The following is a 19,640-nucleotide window of genomic DNA, read 5'->3' as shown; positions in this document are numbered from 1 at the left end:
ATGCGGCGGCGCGGCGAGCGGGGCGGCGGCGACGGTGGCGGCGATGGCGACGGCGCCAGCGCCCGGGCGGAGAGCAGGGCCGGCGGGGCCCGCCAGGAGCGGTGAGTACCCGCCGCGGTGCGGGCAGCCTGGGCTGCCGGGCCGGCGCGGGGGCGCTGCCGGGCGCCCGGCTGCGACTCGGGGCCGGGCAGCGCCGCGCTGCACTCCCCGGGACCGTGTCCCCGTCCCCGTGCGGTGTTTCTCCGCCGGGTTCCCCTGTCCCCTGCCGTGGCCATGCTCTGTCCCCCCGGCCGCGTCCCCTGCTGCGTCCCCCGTCACCGTGCGCCGCCGCTGTGTCCCCTGTGCCGTGGCCGTGCTACCCTGCCGAGGCCGTCATCCCGTGCTGTGGCCGTGCTCCTGTGTCCCCAAACCTTGTCACCTTGCTGGGGCCATGACCCCATGTGTGTGTCCCCCGGCCATGGCTGTGCCACCCTGCCACAGCCGTGATCCCATACCTCGGCCATGTGTCCCCCCCCCCCGTCATGATGCCATGCTGTGGCTGTGTCCCCACGTCACCTTGCTGTCCCCATCATGCCATGCGGTGGCCTGTTGCCGTGCCAGCTGTCAGAGGTGCTCCTTGGTGGGCACGTCCTCCCACCCCGGTCTGGACCTGTCAGTTCTCACCTGCAGCAGGTATTGCGCAAGGGCAGGTGTGAGCGCTCGCCCCTGCACTTGAATATTAGGTGTAGACCAAGAGCACCGCCTAATAATTAACTGCAGTGACTGCGAGGGCATTGCTGGCCCGTTGCTGCCAGCGTACAGCGGGACTGCTCAGACCAAAGTCTCGAGGGGCGACTGGGGTTCAAGGAGCTCCCCGTGGCTCCAGCACGGCTCGTGCCACCCTGCACCCTCCCGGGAAGGGTGCCGGTGCCCGGGGGACCATGGCACTTTGCCCTGGCACCCCCTTTGCAACCCTCTCTCAGCGTCTTGCAGCGCTCCCCAGGGCGGGCGATGGACTAAATCCACTATTGCAGGAGCGACGGTGACCCTGGGCACGTGCTGGCAGGGAGCGAGCTGTGCTTGGATGCCTTTCAGAAACCTCTGCCCTAAATCCCGGACTAGTTTCCCCATTGCCCAGCACCATCAGCCCATAAGAGACGTTGACGCCGGGCAATCTGCAGCTCTTGGCTTTCCCTTCCCTCTTGGAGGCTGGGGCTAGGGCTGGCCGGCGGCTCGCTGCGGAGGGCATGGCCTGGGGTGGCTGGGTGCGTCCCCCAGCCCTTCGGGGCAGGACGCTGCCGGAGGTGGTCACGCTTCCCGCCCTGTGCTGGTGTCACTGGGGGACATCGCTCTGGGGACTGGTTTCTCCCGTGGTGCCATGGGCTCCCCGAACCCCTTTCCCAGCTTTCCTCCTTGTCCCTGGAGAATTGCAGGGGGTCTCGGTGCTGGGGACACCTCCGTGACCGTGTCTCACCAGCCACGGCTCGGGGTGTTGCCACAGAGTATCAGTCACTCCTTGTTGCCGGTTTGGCTTGAGTTCCCAGCCCTGGCATGTGCCCTGCCCTTCCTGCCCGCTGGTGTCCTGTGTGAGGCTGCGGGGGACCGGATCGTGGCCTTTCATGACGCTGTGTCACGGTGGGGCTGCTCCGACGCCTCGGCTCCATCCCCAAAAGCCAAACACAACCCCGGCGTGGGGAACCAGTTCCTGGTCCTGGGGGGACACAAACGGCAGCCTCAGGCCCTTGCGGGGGAAAAGCCGCTGTATCCAACCATCACGACTGGGGTTGGGAACGGGGACCCCGCTCCGCTGTGCCCCAAAGCCCTTGGGGCGGGAGGGGATGTGCTATCAAGGTGCCTTCCTTGCAGGGGCCGGCTGGCCTGGCGCCCCCGGCTGCGCACCGTCCTCCTGGACCTTCTCCTCATCTACGTCTCTGTGCCCTTTCTCGTCCGCCTCTTCCCTGCTGTGCTCACCAAATTCGTCTACCTGAACTTCCGTGAGTGCCCCGGGGCTGTCCCAACTGAGAGAGGGCCCCCCCCCCAGGATTTCAGCAGGCTGGGGGGGGGTCCCCCAAAACGTGGGTGGGGCCGCACCCAGCACCTGGGTGGCACCGGGACAGCACCCATCCAACCCCCCCTTTGCCGTGGGCTTGCAGAGGAGAAACGGAGGGACCTTTCCCGTCAGTGCCTCGTGTTTTGCAAGCTGTAATAACGCGGTGCCGCCGACCCTGTTTACTGCCTAAAGTTGCAACACATCTGGGCACACATAGCATCAATGGGGCTAGAAATCCAGGTGGGAGGAGGTGGCAGAGGGCTGTGCTCGCCTACCTGCTCCCCAAGCCGACCGTAGCGCGGCCCTTGGCTTCCAGGCAAATTATTTAAAAAAAAAAAAAACATGTTTCTTTGGAAAACGTGCAAAAGCAGCTGGGTACGAGGGTTTCTGGGTTGCCCCTGTGACGGCTGTGATTTTTCCATCAGTGGCCTTCCCCTTCTTCATGGACCTTCGGCAGCCGGAGCTGCTGCTGAACAACACCATCAGCCTGTACCTCACCACCGAGCCGGGCGTCAGAGTTGGCATTTGGTGAGCGGGGCAGCCCCAGCATCCCGGGTGGGCACAGCCGCGTGGCTACGCCGGTGTCCTGGCTAAACCGCGTGGAGCCCCCAGGGGTAACCTTGCTCTGACCCCCCAGGCACACGGTGCCGGGCAGCAGAGGGGCCGAGGCGCGGGGCAAGGACCAGCGCTGGTACGAGGAGGCGCTTGCTGACACTCACCCCGTGATCATCTACCTGCACGGCAATGGGGGGACCAGGCGAGTACCCGTGAGCGCCGCCGCGGGGCCGGGACCGCGCGCGTGCCTCTCCCAGGGGCGGATGGGTGCGGCGGCCGTTCTCACGCGGCGTCTCTGCGTGGGGTGAGAACTAGCAAACTCGGTGCAGCAGCCAGCGGTGCTGCGGGGCCAGGGCTGCTGCGGCGGTTTCTGACCCCATGGGTGGAAGAAAATCCCTTTGACTTAAAGGGAAATGTGAAAACCCACCCACCCCAGAGCATCCAGCTCTCCCCTCCTGGGAAAAGGTCACCCCGGTCCCTCCCCTGAACCCGTGCTGGAGGGGAGGGTCCCTTGAGGGTCCCTCCCCGAGCTCTAACCTCCCTTTCCCCATCAGGGCTGCGAGCCACCGTGTCCAGTTCTTGAAGGTAAGTGGTCCCCTTGCAAGGGAACTGGGACCTGCTGGGGGTAAGGCTCACGCTGGCTCTGGGACCCAAGAGGGACCCTGGGCAGAGTGAACCCGGCCATGCTGGGGGGTCCTGGGGTGCATCCCCCCCCCCCCCCCCCAGACATGACACGGTGCCGCTCCTCTGACAGGCAATGGGGGCTGCTGACTTCCACATCCTGGCTCTCGACTACAGAGGTAAAGTCACCCCCCCCCCCCCCCCCCCCCCCCCCCCCCCCCCCCCGCCTCTCGCTGAGTGACCCCCCCAGGGCCAGTGTCCCACCCCGGGTCATGACGCCCAGCTGTGTCCCCCACAGGCTACGGGGACTCCAGCGGGCACCCCACGGAGAGCGGCTTCACCACGGACGTCCTGGCACTCTACGACTGGGCCAAAGCACGGAGTGGGAACAGCAGCATCCTCTTCTGGGGACACTCTTTGGGGACGGGGTAGGTGCAGGGCTGGGTCATGGGGCGGGGGATGCCCCGTGGGTGCCGGCTGATGCAGGAGCCCACAGCTGGTCCCCGGGCTGTGACGCTGCTGCCAGACCGGTGCCACCCGGGGGCGGACCAAGGGGTTGGAGCAGCTCCTCGGTGGAGGCACCTGCAAAGCAAATCCTCGTGTGCAAGGGGGGAGTCTGAGGGTGCTGTGCATCCCATCGGGGTGTCACGGCTGCCCCCCCCACCTCCACCTCTCTTCTTGCAGGATTGCCACGAACGTGGCAAGGAAACTGCAGGAGGAGCGAGGTAAGGGCCAGCGTGGCTGGGTTGGCCCTGCACAGTGTCCCCCCGGGGCTCTGCATGTCCCTGGACAGATTTTGGGGGCCGCAGAGGAGCTGGGGAGCCCCGCTGCTCTCTGCTCGAGCATCTGGCTTGGCCCCCTCGGCGGGGACAAGTGGCCATCCCCATCCTCCTTAGTGGGATGGGGGGGGGGGGGCATCTTGGCCTCATGGCTGCTGCCTGGGACGGGAGCGTGGCAGCAGCCCGGGGGGGACAGCCCCCCCCCCCGCAGCCATGCCTGCTCTCGCCCCGCTCTGCCCTCAGGGGTCCAGGTTGATGCTGTCGTCCTGGAGTCGCCCTACACCAACATCCGTGAGGCGGCCGCCCACATCCCCATCACCAAGGTGAGCCCAGGGGCTCTGCCCGTGGCATCCCCCAGCAGCGATGGGTGGGGGGGCTCTGCCCCCAGGGTCCCCCCAGTGGTGACGGGTGGGGGGCTCTGCCCGTGACATCCCCCAGCGGCGATAGGTGGGGGGCTTTGCCCCTGGGGTCCCCCAGTGCTGCCAGCCCCAGCTGCCCGGGGTTCTCCCCCGGCAGGGGAAGGGTGCAGCAATCAAAGCCACGACTTAGCAACCCCCCAACTCTCTCCCTGGCAGATCTACCGCCAGTTCCCGGGTTTCGAGTACCTCATCCTGGACTCGCTAGCTCTGGGCAACATGTTCTTCCACAGCGATGAGAAGTGAGTGCCCGGAGGGACGGGGCGCAGCTGTCCCTGTGGGGCGGGCCGAGGAGGGGCAGGTTGGACATGTCACACCACGCAATCCCTGTGCTCTTATTTGTGTTTGCCCAGCTTACTCATGCTTTAAAAGTGTCTTTTTATTTGCATAATTTCAGATACCAATATTACTATTGAGCAAAGTCCACAAGCCAACATCCTTTTTTGAGCACTGGGTGCTCGAGTCCCACCCACACTGCAGCGCACACACTGTGTGGCGGCAGGCTCCTTCCCCCTCCGTGTTTGTGGGCGCCTTTGCTAAAAGCCACCTGGTTTATGGGTGTTTTTGAAGCCCGAGCACCCTGTGTTGGGGGTTTAAGGTTGTTAGGGTGCTTGGTGCTGCCGTGCTGTGGGCATCACCCTGGGGCAATTCAGCTGCCTTTAGCCACCGATGGGCTGGGATGGCTCTGAAAGGCAGCACCTGGGCGGGGGGTCAGGGTTGCTGTGGGGGTTTTAGCAGCACCCAGGGAGGCTCCTGCAGGTCTGTTGGCTCCGGGGGTGACTCCTCAATGCTGTGCTTGCTGCCCGCAGCGTGAAGGTGCTGGCCTGCCCGCTCCTCATCCTGCATGCAGAAGATGATGCTGTGCTGCCTCCGCACCTGGGCCGCAAGGTGGGAACCGCCATCGCCTCCGCGCGGGCTTTGACAGGGATGGGTGCTGGTTTAGCCTGTTTTCAGGGGGCTGAAGGGGAGAGAGAGGGGGTGGCTGGCCCCAGGGTGCTGGAAAGGGGTTTGGGGTCCCCTGTGCATGCCGCTAACAGTGCTCCCACCCATGGCAGCTCTTCGAAACCGCACGCAGCGCCTACAAGGACAAAACCAAGGTGAAGTTCATTACCTTTCCTGAAAAGCTGGGCCTGGGCCATGACTACATCTCGTTCAACCCAGAGCTGCCTGCACTGGTGAAGTAAGTGCTGCTCTGCAGAACTGGAGGGGGGGCCACAGAATGAGCCTTGGCCTCTTCTTCCATGGGTGCATCCTCCCCTGCTGCAACCGTGCAGGTGCCTTCCCCCTGCTCCTTCCCCTCCCTACGGTGCTTGCTGTCATCAATTTTTGAGCTCCAGTCACTCCTCGCTGCCCTGAGCCTGTCCTTGGCCCAGGTGTCATGGGGAGGTGGCCCCGGGGACAGGCCCCAGGCTCCTCTTTGCCTGGGTGCAGGGATGCAGCTTTGCTCAGCTCAGACCCACAGCCAGGGATCAGAAAACGGGGATCTCAAGCAGCACAGGACAGTCGATGATACAGTGTGAGATTATTGCATCTTGTTACAGAGACTTCTTGACATTAAGTGATGCCAGCTGCTGCAGGCAGCAACCGCGAGCGCTCCCTCAAAGCCACACCAGGAACCCTCGTTGCACTGAACTTACTGCTGTACGTAATAAAAACTACTGAGAAACTTTCTAATTCGCCCACTGCCTCGAGGATGCTGCAAGGTTATACTTGGGGGATGGAGATACTGCTGCGATCTGGGTGCTGCTCCTGGGACAGGACCATGCGAGCGGTGGCCAGGAGCATCATATTGGGGCAGTGGTGGGGGTACCCCAGCCTGACTGCAAACACCCCTTAATCCCCCCTGGCACTGATGCCTCAGGACTGGCAAGAGCTGCACCCCAAGTCCTGCTTCAGCATCGCCTGCAAGGGCTCAGATAGCTGTGGCCAGCTGGGCTTCCCCCCTGTCCGTGAGCCCCAGCAGCTCCCCCTCTGCCCCCTCTTTCTGCGTTAGCATTGGTGCAAGTGAGCCCAGTCCCTAATTTTAGGCTTCAGCGAACAGCCCCTTGGACTCCAATGGCACTTTTATTTTTAGCACCTATGCAAGCAACAGGGCTACGTGGTTTTGCTTTCCGCACGACACTGACGTTATAAAAATGCCCCCCCTTCTCCATCCGTAGGAAAGCCAGCAGCAGCAGCATAGAGACTAAACAGCAGAGACAATTTTACAACACACACGCTCGTGTCCCCCGGCTCCGGCGGCTCTGTGCCCCTACGCCGCTGTGCCATTGGGGGTCTTGTCCTCGGCCGCGTCCCGGGGCTCGTTGGGCGGCGGGATCTTCAGGTCGGAGGGCTCCACGTGCCAGATGTCCCGGGCGTACTCCTTGATGGTGCGGTCACTGGAGAACTTGCCAGCTGCCGCGATGTTCTTGATGACCATCTTGGTCCATGCCTTGGAGTTCTGCAAGGAGAGTGGTGGGATGGTGCGGCCGGAGGCTTGCACCCGGGGTGCCATGTTGGCCCCGAGACTGGCTTTCAACCAGGGACCCCCTGCAGCAGCATAGCCAGGAGCCTCCTCGCCGGGAACCCATCTATGTGCACAGCCCCACCAGACCCCTTCTCCGGGATAGGATGTTGTGCCCCCAGCACAGCTCCCCCACCTCGCCCCCGGGGCTGGCACTCACCAGGTACAGCTCGCTGACCTTCTCTTGGCATTTGACATAAGCCTCATAGTCTGCAAAAAGTTTAAACCTGCAGCAGCAAAGAAAGGGGAGTTAGCGGTGGCAGAAATGCACAGGTGGGAGCGCGGCAGTGGCCGGTGGCTGCAGCGCACGGGGCTCAGGCTGCCAGATCCGGGGCTTCTTCAAAGATGAGTGCTTCAGGCGAATTTGGCCTCCCAAGCCCTGTTTGTACAGGGCCCTGCAAGCCCACGGGCGCTGCGGCGCGGGCTGGATGGGTGGCCCGGGAGGGGACACCCTGCCTGCATCAGCTCACTGGGAAAACATTTCCCCGGTGCAAACCGCCCATGGCCCTTGGCTGCTTAGCTTAGTGCTCTGGCCGGGAAAGCCCTTGAGATACCTAAAAGCATCTACCATCTGGCAAGGGCCGTGCACCCGAATGCATCTTGGCCATGATGTACCCCAGGCTTTAATGCAGCAAGCGTGAAGTGCTGCACGTGGAGAGCCTTTTGTACCCACGGAGCATCAACTGCTCGTCCACGTGCACAACGTTAGGGCCAGAAAATGGGACCTTATCAGCCAGAGGGTGGATGGTTGGTGCAGGGGGCTGCTCTGCAGAGGCACCAGGAGTTTGGTGGAGAGACCCAACCCAGGGGATGGATGGCATCCCAGGCCTCACCGGTCATGGTGGAAGAGCATGTTGACCACATCTTTGAAGAGGTCAGGCTCCTTCGGGGAGAAGAAGCCGCTCTTGATCTGGTCAATGGCTTGCTTCAACTCGGGGAGCTGGTCATAGTACTCCTGGGCATTGTACCTGGCAGGGAAGGGTTGATATGAGATGGTGCTGCTTCGGCTGCCTGTGGTAGCACCCCCGCAGTGTCCCCAGCCCTCACCCTTTCCTATCCAGCTCCGTGACGTCCTCCACCCTCATGCCGAAAATGAACAGGTTTTCCTCTCCAGCCTCCTCGGCCATTTCCACGTTGGCTCCATCCATGGTGCCGATGGTCAGAGCCCCGTTCAGCATAAACTTCATGTTCCCCGTACCCGATGCCTCAGTGCCTGCCGTGGAGATCTGCTCCGACAGGTCGGTAGCAGGGATCACTGCCAACAAAACACATGGACACAAGGGGCTCACGGTGACCAGCTTTGGATTTGTATCCTGCTGAAGGACATTAGATCTGCTGTCTCGCAGTGATGGAGCCATGGGCTGGTGGACAGCCACAGGGCAGACATTGCCCCACAGCGTACCCCATGTGGGCTACCTTTCTCTGCCAGCGAGACCCTGTAGTTCTCCAGGAAGATGACCCTCAGCTTGCTCCCCACAACGGGGTCGTTGTTCACCACCTGAGCCACAGCGTTAATGAGCTTGATGATCATTTTAGCCATGTGATATCCTGGGGCAGCCTAGGAGAAAAGGCACGGGTGAGCCTGGAGGGCTGGTGCCAGGGGCAGGCGAGGAGCACCCAGCTCCCACATGCCCAGGGAAGCACCCGCTCAGCCCTGCTCCCATCCCTCATCCAACTCATGGGTTCTGCCACCAAGTTTTTGGGGCTTGCATGACCATAGGCAGCAGAACCTCGCTCGGGTTGAAGCCAGCAAGTGCTGCCTCAGGGCTTCCCAGAGGGCTTCGGGGACACAACCCCATGAGAACATCTGCATCCAAATCCCCTAGGGCATTTTCAGGGACTTCCTCCAAAATGCCTAAAACCCCTGACCCAACTTACCTTGCCCCCAATGATCACTGTCCTCGGCACAAACAGCTTCGCAGGATCCCTCCTGATGCCTGGAGAAGACAGCAGCGTGGTGTCACCCTCTGTTTTAGCTGCAACCCCGAGGGCTAGAGATGCTCGTGCCCCCCCAGGGCAGCCTGTCCCCTCGGGGCGTGCGGTGGCTTACGGTTGTACATGGTGATGACGTGCAGGCAGTTCATCAGCTGCCGCTTGTACTCGTGGATCCTCTTCACGTGCACGTCGAACATGGAGGAAGGGTTGATCTTCACTTTGTACTCCTTCTCCAGGTACAGCGCGAACTTCACCTTGTTCTCCTGGGTGAGGGCAGGGGGAGCACGTCAGCCCCCAGCCTGTGCTCCCCCATGCCCGTGCCCCCCCCCCCCCCCCCCCGCCCGCGCCCCTCACCTGCTTCACTTTGGCAACCTCCCGGATGAAGAGGTCATCGTCCACAAACTCGTGCAGCTTTGTCAGCTGGCTCAGGTCCCGCACGTAGTCCTCACCTATTTTCTGCAACAGGAGCACAGGCACGCGCTGACCGCAGGATGGGGGCGGCCGCTTTCATCCGGCGCGCTGCTCCCGCCCGGCAAAGCCAGCGGCGCTTGGAAAGCAGGAGCAGGGGACTCGGGTGAGGTGCAAACAGAGCTCGACCATTCAAAAAGATGTAAATGGCTGAGGTTGGAGCGGCATCCCTGGGGGGCAGTGTCCCTGGGGTCAGGAAGTGTCGGGGGGCCAGCGCACTCCCCCCGCGCCGTTACCTCTGCGATGAGCTCCGCCAGCCCGGGGTTGCAGAGCAGGAGCCAGCGCCGCGGGGTGATGCCGTTGGTCTTGTTCTGAAACTTCTCCGGCTCCAGGGCTGCAAAGTCCTTGAAGCTGCGAGGACGAGGAGGGGACAGCTTCAGGCTCGCCCACCTGGCACCAGCACCATTTCCAAGCCGAGGGGGATCCACCACCGCCTCCCTCCCCGCGCTTACACTTGGGTCTTGACTATTTCGGAGTGGATCTTTGCCACGCCGTTGACAGCGTGGGAGCCGACGATGCAGAGATGGGCCATGTTGATCCTCTTGGTGCCTCCCTCCTCTATCAGGGACATCCTCCGCAGCCGGTCCACGTCATTAGGGAAGAGGGACGCAATGTGCTGCCGGTGGAGGCCAGAGAGGTGGTGAGCGGTGCTGGTGTTTAGGGATGTCCCACCCGATGGCTCCCGAGGAGGGGGCCGCAGCAACGTCTCCAATGCATTTGACACCAGCCAGAGCAGTGGCTTTTACTCCAGAGCGACGGTGCAAACCCCCTCCAAAGGGTGCCCTTCCCCAGCACGGATGTCTCTGGACAGAAGGACCCCCCCAAGCCCCCATGGAGAGGGGCTTGTGGGCACATGCTTGGCTGTTTTGGCAAAAGCCTCGTGCTGCCAGACCAGGAGGTGAAACCACCGTGTCCTTTGTACCCCCGACCTCATCCTTCTCCAAGATGAATTTAGCATTTTGGGAGCAAAGGAATGCCAACAGGTAAGTCCCTGGAGCAACGGGTGAAGTCTTTAAAATAGCCACTAACTGCAGGATGGCAACAGACTGGTGGGAAGGGCTTTCCTAGACACAAACCTCCCAAAACAGCAGCCAGAACCACCGGGCCACACACCAACATCATCCATTTGTGCATCCCCCTAATCCCGACAGCACAAGGCATGCCAGCCCCGTCCCCCTCTCTGGAGAGGGCTCCTGTGCCACCCCAAGGCACTTACATCCAGGTGCCTCTGGTTGATCTCGTAGATGATCTGCAGGTGTCTGGGGAGCAGCTTCTCCATCAGGTCCACCGGCCAGCGCTCCAGGGCTTCGGGGAGCACCGTGTGGTTGGTGTAGGCGAAGGTCTGCTTGGTGATGTCCCAGGCCTGCCAGGGGGAAGAGCCGGTGCTGAGCGGCGAGGGTGGAGGCAGCCCCGGCTGGGTGCCAGCACCCACGCATGATCCTCCCACGGCCGCCAGCAGCACAGCCAAGCCGGCTCCTCCAAGTTCATACTGGTTAAACCCAACCTGACTGTTCCAACATCACTCCTCAAGCCACCAGCAACTGGTTCCCCAGCTCCTCCGCCATGGGCGGGAGGGTGGGTGCAAGTGGAGGGGACCCAGGAGTCAGGTCGGTCTCTCTACCTTGTTCCACGGCAGCTTCTCGATGTCCACGAAAATCCTCATCAGCTCAGGGATGGCCATGGCGGGGTGTGTGTCGTTCAGCTGGATGGCGACCTGCGGGGAGAGCAGGGGTGGCACATGGAGACACATGGTGGACACGCGGGCATCCCACTGCCCAAGTCAGCTGGGCACAGGCACCCATGGAGGGTCCACAAAACCTCTCCAGCCCTGGGTGTGCATCTGGGAGGCGTCGAAACGAGCTCCAAGGCACATGTCAGAGCAACCCTGGCTCGTACCTGGTCGGGGAATGAATCAAACACAGCTCGGACACTGTCCGTGCTCCCGAATTTGGACGCTTTGAAGCGGCGGATGATGTCCTGGAGGGTGGCAGCCACGACGAAGTACTCCTGCTTCAGCCGCAGCTCCTTCCCCTCAAAGAACTGCGAGCAGAGGAGCGGGGCGCTGCAGGATTGCGCCGTGCTGCCCAGGCACGCCTGCGCTGGAGGAGCTGCGCCTTCCCGGGGCTCCCTGCTGCGCGGGGACCCACGCCGGCACACATCCACCGCACGGCACGGCGCGAGCCCCCAGCGCTTCCCCCAGCGCTGGTGTTTGCAGCAGCTCTAACCCCAACATCTTCTTGATTTCCAGATTTCAGCATGGGGGGGTTTGAGATGTGCTGGTACACACAGAGGTTTAAATCCCCCCGAGCATTGTCGAAACCCGTTCTCCCTGGTTCGAAAGTTTCGGCCGCAAGGAAAGGTACTGAGGCAATGGGAAGGGAAGCCACAAGGGCTGTAACACCTAGGAGCTATTTCTAAGACAAGAATTAAAACCACCGTTCACGCAGCGCAAAAACGTCAACCCGCTGGTCTGTAAGAGAGGATCTGCAGGAGGCAACCTCACCACCGGAGCTGCGGTGCCCCCAGCTCTCCTCGCCAGCTGGGAAGGCTGGGGTAGGATTATACAGGGAAAAAAAAACAAACCACATAGGGCCTGCCCAGAACAGGCTGCAGAGCAAGGAGAGCCGCTCTTTGCCTTCTTCCCCAGGTCCGCAGCCTGTTTTGTGCCCGAGAAAGGGCTGTACATCCCATCGCGCCGCCGTGCCAGCCAGCGTGCGGCACGGCAAGAACACCCGCAGCAAGAGGTCGGGATGCAAAGGGCAATTTGGGGCATCATCTCCGGACCTGGGCTGCAAGGGATGGGCAGGAAAGTGCCAGCAGTGTTCATCAGTTTGCCCTCACATTCTATTTTGAGACTCAAGGAACACTTCTGCAGCAGGACATGCTCATCCCCACTCCCTCCCCTTTACCGCGCTGAGCACAGATTTGCCTGGGAACGGATTCATCCCTGCTGCAGCCCTAGGCAGCGCTGGCGAGAGGCAGCAATCCTCATCCAAGCACTACAGGCAGCTTGAAACACAACTAAAACATCTCTGCAACGTCCCGGCAAGAGGGGCTGCTCCGCAATCTTTAGCCATCCCTAAAACAGGGACACCCCTCCATCCCAGCTTACGTTGTCGTTGGGGTAGAGGACACGGGATATGTTCTCCGCCAGGTTTCTGTCCAGCACGGCCTGGACGTAGTCTCCGACATTGACTGGGGAGAAGCAGAGGGATAAGGTGGGTGCGGGAACCCCCTCTGCCCCGTCCCGCGCAGCACCCCGCCAGCACCCACTTACAGTCCCGCAGGTTGAAGTCGTTGGGTGCCCGAGCCGACCACAGGCGCATGGTGTTGACGGTGTTGTTCATGTACCCGGGCACGGGGGTATCGTAAGGCAGCGCCAGCACCACCTAGAACATCGGCAGGCAGCCGGAGCCGGGCTGTGCCCCTGGCTGGTGTCCCCCCACGTCCCCCTGCCCTGCCGGAGCCCTCCCATCCCCACAGACCCTCCTGCAGGAGTGAGCTCAGGGTTGCATCCACCTGCACGGGGTTGGATGCGTGGGGACATGCTTGGTACCCCCAGCCCCTGCCCTGGGGACACCCCGGCTCCGCCCAGCAGCTGGTGTTTGCCAGAAGCGCTCAGGGGATGGAGAGAGGCTTGCGAGGGTCAGGAGAAGCTTAATTTAAGCTGTCATGCCGGGCTGTGCATTGCACACAGACCTGCTGGAGGTGCTTGCGGATGTTGCAGAGGTTGGCTGCAGATGTGGAGCAGCAAAACCTGTCCCCATCCCTATGTCCAGCTCCTCCCCAGTTTGTTCCGCCACTGCCTTTTCCACCCCAGTGGAGCAGCCTCACCAGCACGACCCTCCCCGGCAGGGATGCTGGCAGGACCCCTGCCCGGGGTGCAGTCAGCCAGCGAGAGCCCCCCAGGTGACAGGACAAGCCATGCAAGGGGGGGGGGGGGTTCCCCCCAGTTCCCCGCACGCCGGTCTCACGAGGCTGCACCCCAGCCCGTACCTGGGTGTCGACCCACTTGGTGCCAGTGGCGGTGTGCTCCACCCGGCCGTAGAAGTGCACGGGCAGCATGTACTCGGGACGGGCTTTCTCCCAGGGGTTGCCGTGCCGGAGCCAGTCGTCGGCTTCTTCCACCTGCCGGAGGGAGCGAGAGCGGTGATGGGGCCGCCCAGCCCCGGGGACCTCCCTGGGTTGTGCTGCATGGAGGACGGCCGGGAAAGGTTCCGGCTGCTCATGGCAAAGGGGATGATGCTTCGGAGCCAGTCTGCCCTAAACCCGGATTTCGGCACCGCAGGGTGAGCCCGGAGGCAGGGCTCTACCCCGACCACCCTGGACCCCGGGGTCTCCCTGCCGGAGGGGTGATGGATGGGAATGAGGAGGTGGGGATGAAAGCAACATTTCTCTTAGCGCACCACTAACGCTGCCATGCTGCGACCGAGACGCCGTTAGCCCTCTTAATTTGACTTGTGATCTCAGCCTGCAGGCTGGCTAACGAAGCGGGCTTGTTCCCTAGCCCGGCAGGGCTGTTACAGGGGAGAGCCTGGGTTAGACATCACCTTTGGCACGGCCAGGTCAGAGCTCCGGGCGGCAGGGACATCGCGTGAGGGCCAGGGGAGATAAGCCCCGTCAGGACGCAGCAGCCAGGGAATGGCTAGTTCACAGCACCGAGGAGGAAAGGCCTCCGCTTGCCAGCTGTAGATAGAGCTTTTTGGAGATGCTCACAGGGTCCCTCCAGGTATTCAGGGTTGTCTCCCACCAGGGGCTTTGCAGATGCAATGGAAAGTGTGGTATTTCCAAAACAGCCTCTTCTACCCTCTGATGCTTTAACCCAGGCGTCGAGCAGCACAGCCAGGCTGGGGGGCTGGATCTGGCCTCCCCCGGACTTCCCCACACCATCCCCGTACCACCTCAGCGAAACCATCCCCACCCCGCCAGGGGCAGGGAGACAACTTCTCCATCCTCGCCTGCTCCACACGGCCACGGAGCAGCTCTCGTGGTGGTGCTGGCCCTGAGCAGGGCACGCTGCAGACGTGGATGAGGGCAGCCTGCAGCAGCCGGAAAACTCCCAAGGAGAGCATCCCGCTAGCCCCTGCGAGGAAGCACGGGGCGGCTGCGGCTCCGTGTGGGAGGAGGCGGGGATGCTGGAGAGGTGGAAGCACCGTCCTCTCTGCTCCTACAGCAGCCCCAGAGAGGGGCCCTGCTCCTGGCAGAGATACGGCTCACGTCCCCGCTATGTGGGCAGGCACCCCCACAAACCCGGCTCGGGAGGAAAGGATGTCACGCTGATGACCCACAGCTTTCTGCTAATTAGCGGGGCGTGCTGGGAAGAGGACCCGCTCCCCTCCATGCCGCCGCACCGAGCCGCTAATGGGCTCGACTGGGAGCCGTGACACTGGGGTGATCCCCAGCCCCACGCACCGGAGCCAGCCGGGATGACGGATGAGCTTCCCTGCGCAGGGAGGGATGCTATGTGCTTGCACCGGTTTCAGAAGTTAAACTCGTTCGGGAAAACAGCTGACGAGTTTTAAATATCACAGCACCAACTCTGGCTCCAGCAGTCCCCAAGCTAAGGGAGAGTGTCCGTACACCCTGATCTTGGCCCGATTTAAGGGAGAGGCCAGACTTGGGGCTTCGGCTGTGCCGGGGGAAGGTGAGGGCCGCGTGTCTCTGTCCGTACCTGCCACCCGTCCCGGATCTTCTGGTTGAAGATGCCGTACTCGTAGCGGATGCCGTAGCCGTAGGCTGCCAGCCCCAGCGTCGCCATCGAGTCGAGGAAGCAGGCTGCCAGGGACAGAGGAGAGCAGTGAGCTGCACTTCCCCGGGGGGCCAGGAGCCCCGGGAGGCAGCGGGTCCTTCTCCCCGTGGAGAGCCGATGGCCGCAAGCAGCCACCCCGCAGAGACGCGAGCCAGGGCCAGCAGCCACCGCTCACTCCCCGGCCACCCAGCGCCTCTTGCCCCATGCACGGAAAGGCTGGAGCCATAAACCCCCCCAGGTTTAGGTGCATCCACCGTGGGGGGGGTAAAGGCTCCAGGGCTGTGCCCCACCACCCAGGCAATGAGACCGTTTGGGGGCTCACTCACCAGCAAGCCTGCCGAGACCGCCATTGCCGAGACCGGCATCCTCCTCGATTTCCTCCAGCTCTTCCATGTCCAGCCCGAGCTACAGATGAGAAGAAGGTGACGGGCTGGAGGCTCTCAGAGTGCTCAGCCCCGCGGAGGGGAGGCACTGCTGGTACACGCACCCCTGGGTGCTGCCCTGCGCCCACCGCCGCTGTCCCCCCTCGCGGGTGGGCTCTAGGAGGGGTGAAAAGGCACCCGAGCCTGCAAGACCCATCCCTGCAGCTGGGGATTTGCATCCAACGCGGTCCCTCCTCTCCACTGCCACTCCACGTTGTGTCAGGGACCAGCTCTGCTGTTTAAGTCACTCCACCAGCCTTTACAAGGGACACACCAGACCTTGACCTCACCGTGGATGAGATCCTGGGGGTGGGGGGCACTCAGCCATAACAAGGGTGCTGCTCTCGCGGTCCCAGACATTTCGGGCAGGTCTCCCAGGGCTCATTCCCGGGCCCGTTCCCTCTCTCCGTGCCCCAGCCCCATGGCTGCAGCCCCACGGTGGCAGGCACCATGCTCCTGCTCCCCCAGCACCCCCATCCCCCTGGGGCAGGCACCCAGGTGCCCGTCCCGCTGGCTCCAGACATCGCCCTTTAACAGAGACGCCCAGAGAAGCAGCTACACCACTTTTACAAGGAAATTTAAAGTTTCCAGCCTGGGATGCTACGGAAGGAAGAAGTTTTGCCTATGCAAAGCTCCTCGGGCAGGCAGCTCAGCGGGAAATAAGATGGTGCCTTGCCAGGGCTGAGCCACCTTTTCCCACGGAAACCTCTTGGTCCAACGTCCCCCCCCCCACAGTGTCCCATGGTCACAGTAAGCCGGGACAACCCCGGTGCCACAGCCACCCGTGTGGGAGGGCTGGACCCTGCACCGCTCACGTGTCAGTGGGCAGCACCTTCTCCCAAACCAGACGGTCACAGAGAGGTCCGGGAGCACCAGCACCAGTCGCAGCCTCGCCGGTGTTTCACGGCACTAGGCTGCACAGCCCTGAATTTCATCGGCAGCCTATCTTAAGTGATTTGTATTATGCCAAACTTTCTAAAATAAAAAGGTTTGGCATTTGTGTCCGGGGGGCTCAGCATACGCAGTAAGGAGGATTTCCCTCAGAGCTTTACCTGCCACCGCTGCAAAGAAGATGATTTCCAAATAACCTCACACCTTCTGCTTCCCCAGGCTACCACCACGCAGCATCCCAGGCTCTTCCCCTCCACCCTCACCCCCAGCCGAGCTGCCACCCTCATTGCAAGGTCAACAGAGGAAAAAAAAATAAACAACACCCTAAAAATAAGTTCCTCTCCTCTGAACGTGTTTGCGCGAAAGCTGCTCCTACTGTTGTGCAACTGCCCCAGCCACGCACAACGGTGTTGGTCACAAGGGGTGCAAGCACAGGGTGGGGTGGAAAGGAGCCACCCAAAAACCTTCGACAACCCGAGTGCCACGTGGTGCCAGCGCCAGGCTGGAGTTGAGTTAAGCCAAGGTTTTATTCCCCTCTGCCATTAGTTATAGCTATTAATGGCCTCATGCATAGAACCACGAGTTTCTTTGCAATTTATGGGCTTGAGCCTCCATTCTGCCAGTGCTCAGCAGCACCGTGCCGCATCCCTCAGCACACAGCCGCCGGGCTGGGCAGCCCCGGTCAGGCTGCAAGCGCCGGCTGTGGCCCCAGGCCTTTCGAGAGCAGGTCCTGGAGCAGCGTTTATCCACTAAGGCATCGCCTGCGGCTCAGGGAGCGGTTTGCAGCCAGCGCGGTAAAACACGAACACCCCCAGGAGCCGGAGAGTGTGGAGCCGTCCCGGTCCAGGTCCTCACCGACCCCCTGGGATGCTCACCTGGTAGATGGCTTCATCGCAGGCGTTCTGCAGCCCCAGGTTAATCATGGTGTTCTGCAGCGTCCGCCCCATGTAAAACTCCAGGGAAAGGTAGTAAATCCTCTGAAAGAGAAAACCACCCCCTGGTCACCTTCCCCGGGGCCGGAGGAGGCTCCTCTGGACCCCAGAAGCCGCCACCGGGTATTATCTCGAAGCAAGAGGAAAAACCCCGACTCTCAAGAGAGCAGGGTGGTTTGCACCTGGAATTCGAGGGCTGGAGCTCCTCGGAGGTGGCTGTGCCCTGCAGCCCCGGCCCTGCTCTCCTGCCACTGCTACTTCCCAAGCCGGGAAGAGGGTAGCACCGAGGCAGTTTTGTTTGGACAAGCCCCGGCGCCCTGAGAGCAGGGACAGCTCCAGGATGGTCACCCCGAGCGTGCCAGCAGCACAAAGTTAAACTTTAAAGAGGAGACGTTTCCTAACGTCACCCCGAGCTGCAAAGCAGCCGGAAAACCGAGCAAGCCGCCGGGGCCAGGTGTGGGCGGCAGCCGTGGGGACACGGGCTTCCTCTGCCGTCCCCAGGAGGTTCGGTCTCAGGAGCACTGCACGCTCTCGCCTCCCCTCTCGCTGACACGATGGGTGCAGGATGCAGCTGGTAACGCAGAGGCTTGTGTAAGCCATCCCCCGGCGTCAGCACTGGCAGGTTTTAAGGAAGGATTTAGGCTAGAAGAAGTCACTGACTTGACAGGTTTCCCCAGGACCTGTGTTGGGTCGGGCTGGGGACGGCGATGGGATGTGCTGGGCGATGGGATGTGCTGGGCAGGATCGGTTGGGCTTACTCGTTTGGTCCCAGCAGAGCCAGAGGCAGCGACACCGGGTAGACGGCACCCACCACGGCTTGGCTATACAGGAGAGTCCCCAAATTCCAGCCCTGGAAGCAGCTCATCTTTTTTCCCCTCAGCCCTACACAACATGGGGGGGGTGGGTTTGAGCTATCAGGGGCTGGCACGGTCCCAGCGAGGTGTTTGCAGGGCCACCCTCGCGGGGAGGAAATCGGAGCTGACAGGGCCGTCCAAGTGTCAGGAGGGGATTACCGCTTAATCCCCCGGCAGCCAGAGCCCCGGACTCGGTGCAAGCCAGCGCAGACGAGCAGCGGCAGCACAGAAACTCCTGCACGAACCAGATCTTTCACGCTCAGGATCACGGTGGCGCAGATTAGGCTTGCGCCTCTTTTAAACAAGACCTGCTCGAGGCTGGCTTCGGCTTCATTTAAGCCCTTCAACTAATTCACCCTAGAAGGCTTCGCAGCTGCTTTTGGTAGACCGCACCCACGCCGGCGCTGCAGGACAACAAACACCCTTCCCACGCCCCGCACCCAGCTCCCGGCCGAGCTGCGCTCTGTTTGTTTTGCGAAGCAGGGGACAGTGGCCTCGCTTGTTAAAGTCCAGTCCCTACACCCGGCAAAGTCAGGGGGAATATCCCTAAACCCAAGAAAAAACGAGCCCCCCATTCCCTCTATTCTTCTAGCCTGTTCACAGAGGGGGGGGGTCTGCACCCAAGGGGTTACGATGGCTGTACAGATCCCCCCTCTCCCACCCCGGCCGTAATGCGGGGCCCACCTTGGGAAAGCCGGGGGGGGGGGCTCCCACCACCCTCCACCCCCTGCCCTGCAAGGAGGGGTCGTGTCCCCGCCCCCACCCAAGCATCCCCCCGCTCCCACCTTGGGGTCCTTCTCGTAGTAGTACTGCTGGGTGCGGATCCAGCGCCCCACCAAGTGGTCCCGCACGGTGTGGGCCAGGGCGAAGTAGTAGTCGCGGGGGGTGGCCACGTTCCGGTCCTTGACCAGGGTGAAGTGGAGGTGCCGGTTGAAGCCCCGCTTCAGCTCGGCCACGCTCTCGGCTCCCACGATCCCGCGGATGCTGATCTGCTTTCGCCGCTCCTGGTCCGACAGAGGCCGCGACATCCCGGCGGGGCTGCGGGGACAAGGGGCGGGGGGGGGGGGGGGGAAACACCGTCGCGACGGGGCTGGGCGCCGGCACCGGGTTCCGCCTCCGCCCCGGGCTGGCGCCGCCCCGGGGCCGGGCTCGTCGGCTGGGCCGGGCTGCCGGCGCCCCGGGGAGGGGACGGGGACGGGCCGCCGCCACGGGCCGCCCACTCGTGGGGCGGGAGCGGAGCCCCGTCACCCGGGGGGTGCGCAAAGGGGGTGCCCCGGGGACCGCCACCTCGGGAGCGCACGGGGGGGGGGACCCCAGGAACGTGCAAAGGGGGTGCCCCGGGGACCACCACCTCGGGAGTGCACAGACCAGCGTGCAAAGGGGAGGGGGGTGCCTCGGGGATGCCCAGAGGGGCGTGCAAAGGGGGGGGGGGGGGGGGTACCCTGGGGACCGCCACCGCGGGGCTGCACAGAGGGGCGTGCAAAGG

General features: G+C 62.7%; 2 protein-coding genes across 2 annotated transcripts in view; one reads left to right on the top strand and one right to left on the bottom strand.

Moving 5' to 3' along the window:
* ABHD12B (abhydrolase domain containing 12B) lies at positions 1-6,070 on the top strand. Its single transcript, XM_076345779.1, has 13 exons — positions 1-101; positions 1,846-1,973; positions 2,455-2,557; positions 2,667-2,786; positions 3,139-3,169; positions 3,339-3,384; positions 3,504-3,633; positions 3,890-3,930; positions 4,228-4,307; positions 4,560-4,642; positions 5,210-5,288; positions 5,456-5,580; positions 5,942-6,070. The coding sequence occupies exons 1-13, from the start codon at positions 1-3 to the stop codon at positions 6,060-6,062; spliced, it is 1,188 nt and encodes a 395-aa protein (XP_076201894.1). The 3' UTR covers positions 6,063-6,070.
* Positions 6,071-6,445: 375 nt separating this feature from the next.
* PYGL (glycogen phosphorylase L) overlaps positions 6,446-19,640 on the bottom strand; it is a 13,702-nt gene continuing 507 nt past the window's right edge. The window contains exons 2-21 of the mRNA XM_076345778.1: positions 18,940-19,192; positions 17,244-17,345; positions 15,382-15,460; positions 14,978-15,081; positions 13,303-13,434; positions 12,584-12,695; positions 12,419-12,501; positions 11,203-11,346; positions 10,928-11,020; positions 10,523-10,669; positions 9,759-9,922; positions 9,543-9,657; positions 9,193-9,294; positions 8,954-9,101; positions 8,782-8,840; positions 8,320-8,461; positions 7,951-8,158; positions 7,737-7,871; positions 7,064-7,130; positions 6,446-6,840 (exon numbers count right to left, since the gene is read on the bottom strand). Coding sequence (XP_076201893.1) covers positions 6,652-6,840; positions 7,064-7,130; positions 7,737-7,871; positions 7,951-8,158; positions 8,320-8,461; positions 8,782-8,840; positions 8,954-9,101; positions 9,193-9,294; positions 9,543-9,657; positions 9,759-9,922; positions 10,523-10,669; positions 10,928-11,020; positions 11,203-11,346; positions 12,419-12,501; positions 12,584-12,695; positions 13,303-13,434; positions 14,978-15,081; positions 15,382-15,460; positions 17,244-17,345; positions 18,940-19,182 — 2,568 coding nt within the window. The 5' untranslated portion in view covers positions 19,183-19,192 and the 3' untranslated portion in view covers positions 6,446-6,651. The remainder of the gene's footprint in view (positions 6,841-7,063; positions 7,131-7,736; positions 7,872-7,950; positions 8,159-8,319; positions 8,462-8,781; positions 8,841-8,953; positions 9,102-9,192; positions 9,295-9,542; positions 9,658-9,758; positions 9,923-10,522; positions 10,670-10,927; positions 11,021-11,202; positions 11,347-12,418; positions 12,502-12,583; positions 12,696-13,302; positions 13,435-14,977; positions 15,082-15,381; positions 15,461-17,243; positions 17,346-18,939; positions 19,193-19,640) is intronic.

Source organism: Aptenodytes patagonicus, chromosome 7 (assembly GCF_965638725.1).
Source record: "Aptenodytes patagonicus chromosome 7, bAptPat1.pri.cur, whole genome shotgun sequence".
In the NCBI taxonomy this organism is placed as follows: Eukaryota; Metazoa; Chordata; class Aves; order Sphenisciformes; family Spheniscidae; genus Aptenodytes; species Aptenodytes patagonicus.
The sequence above is the reverse complement of the archived record's forward strand: the minus strand, read 5'-3'. Positions and strand labels throughout refer to the sequence as shown.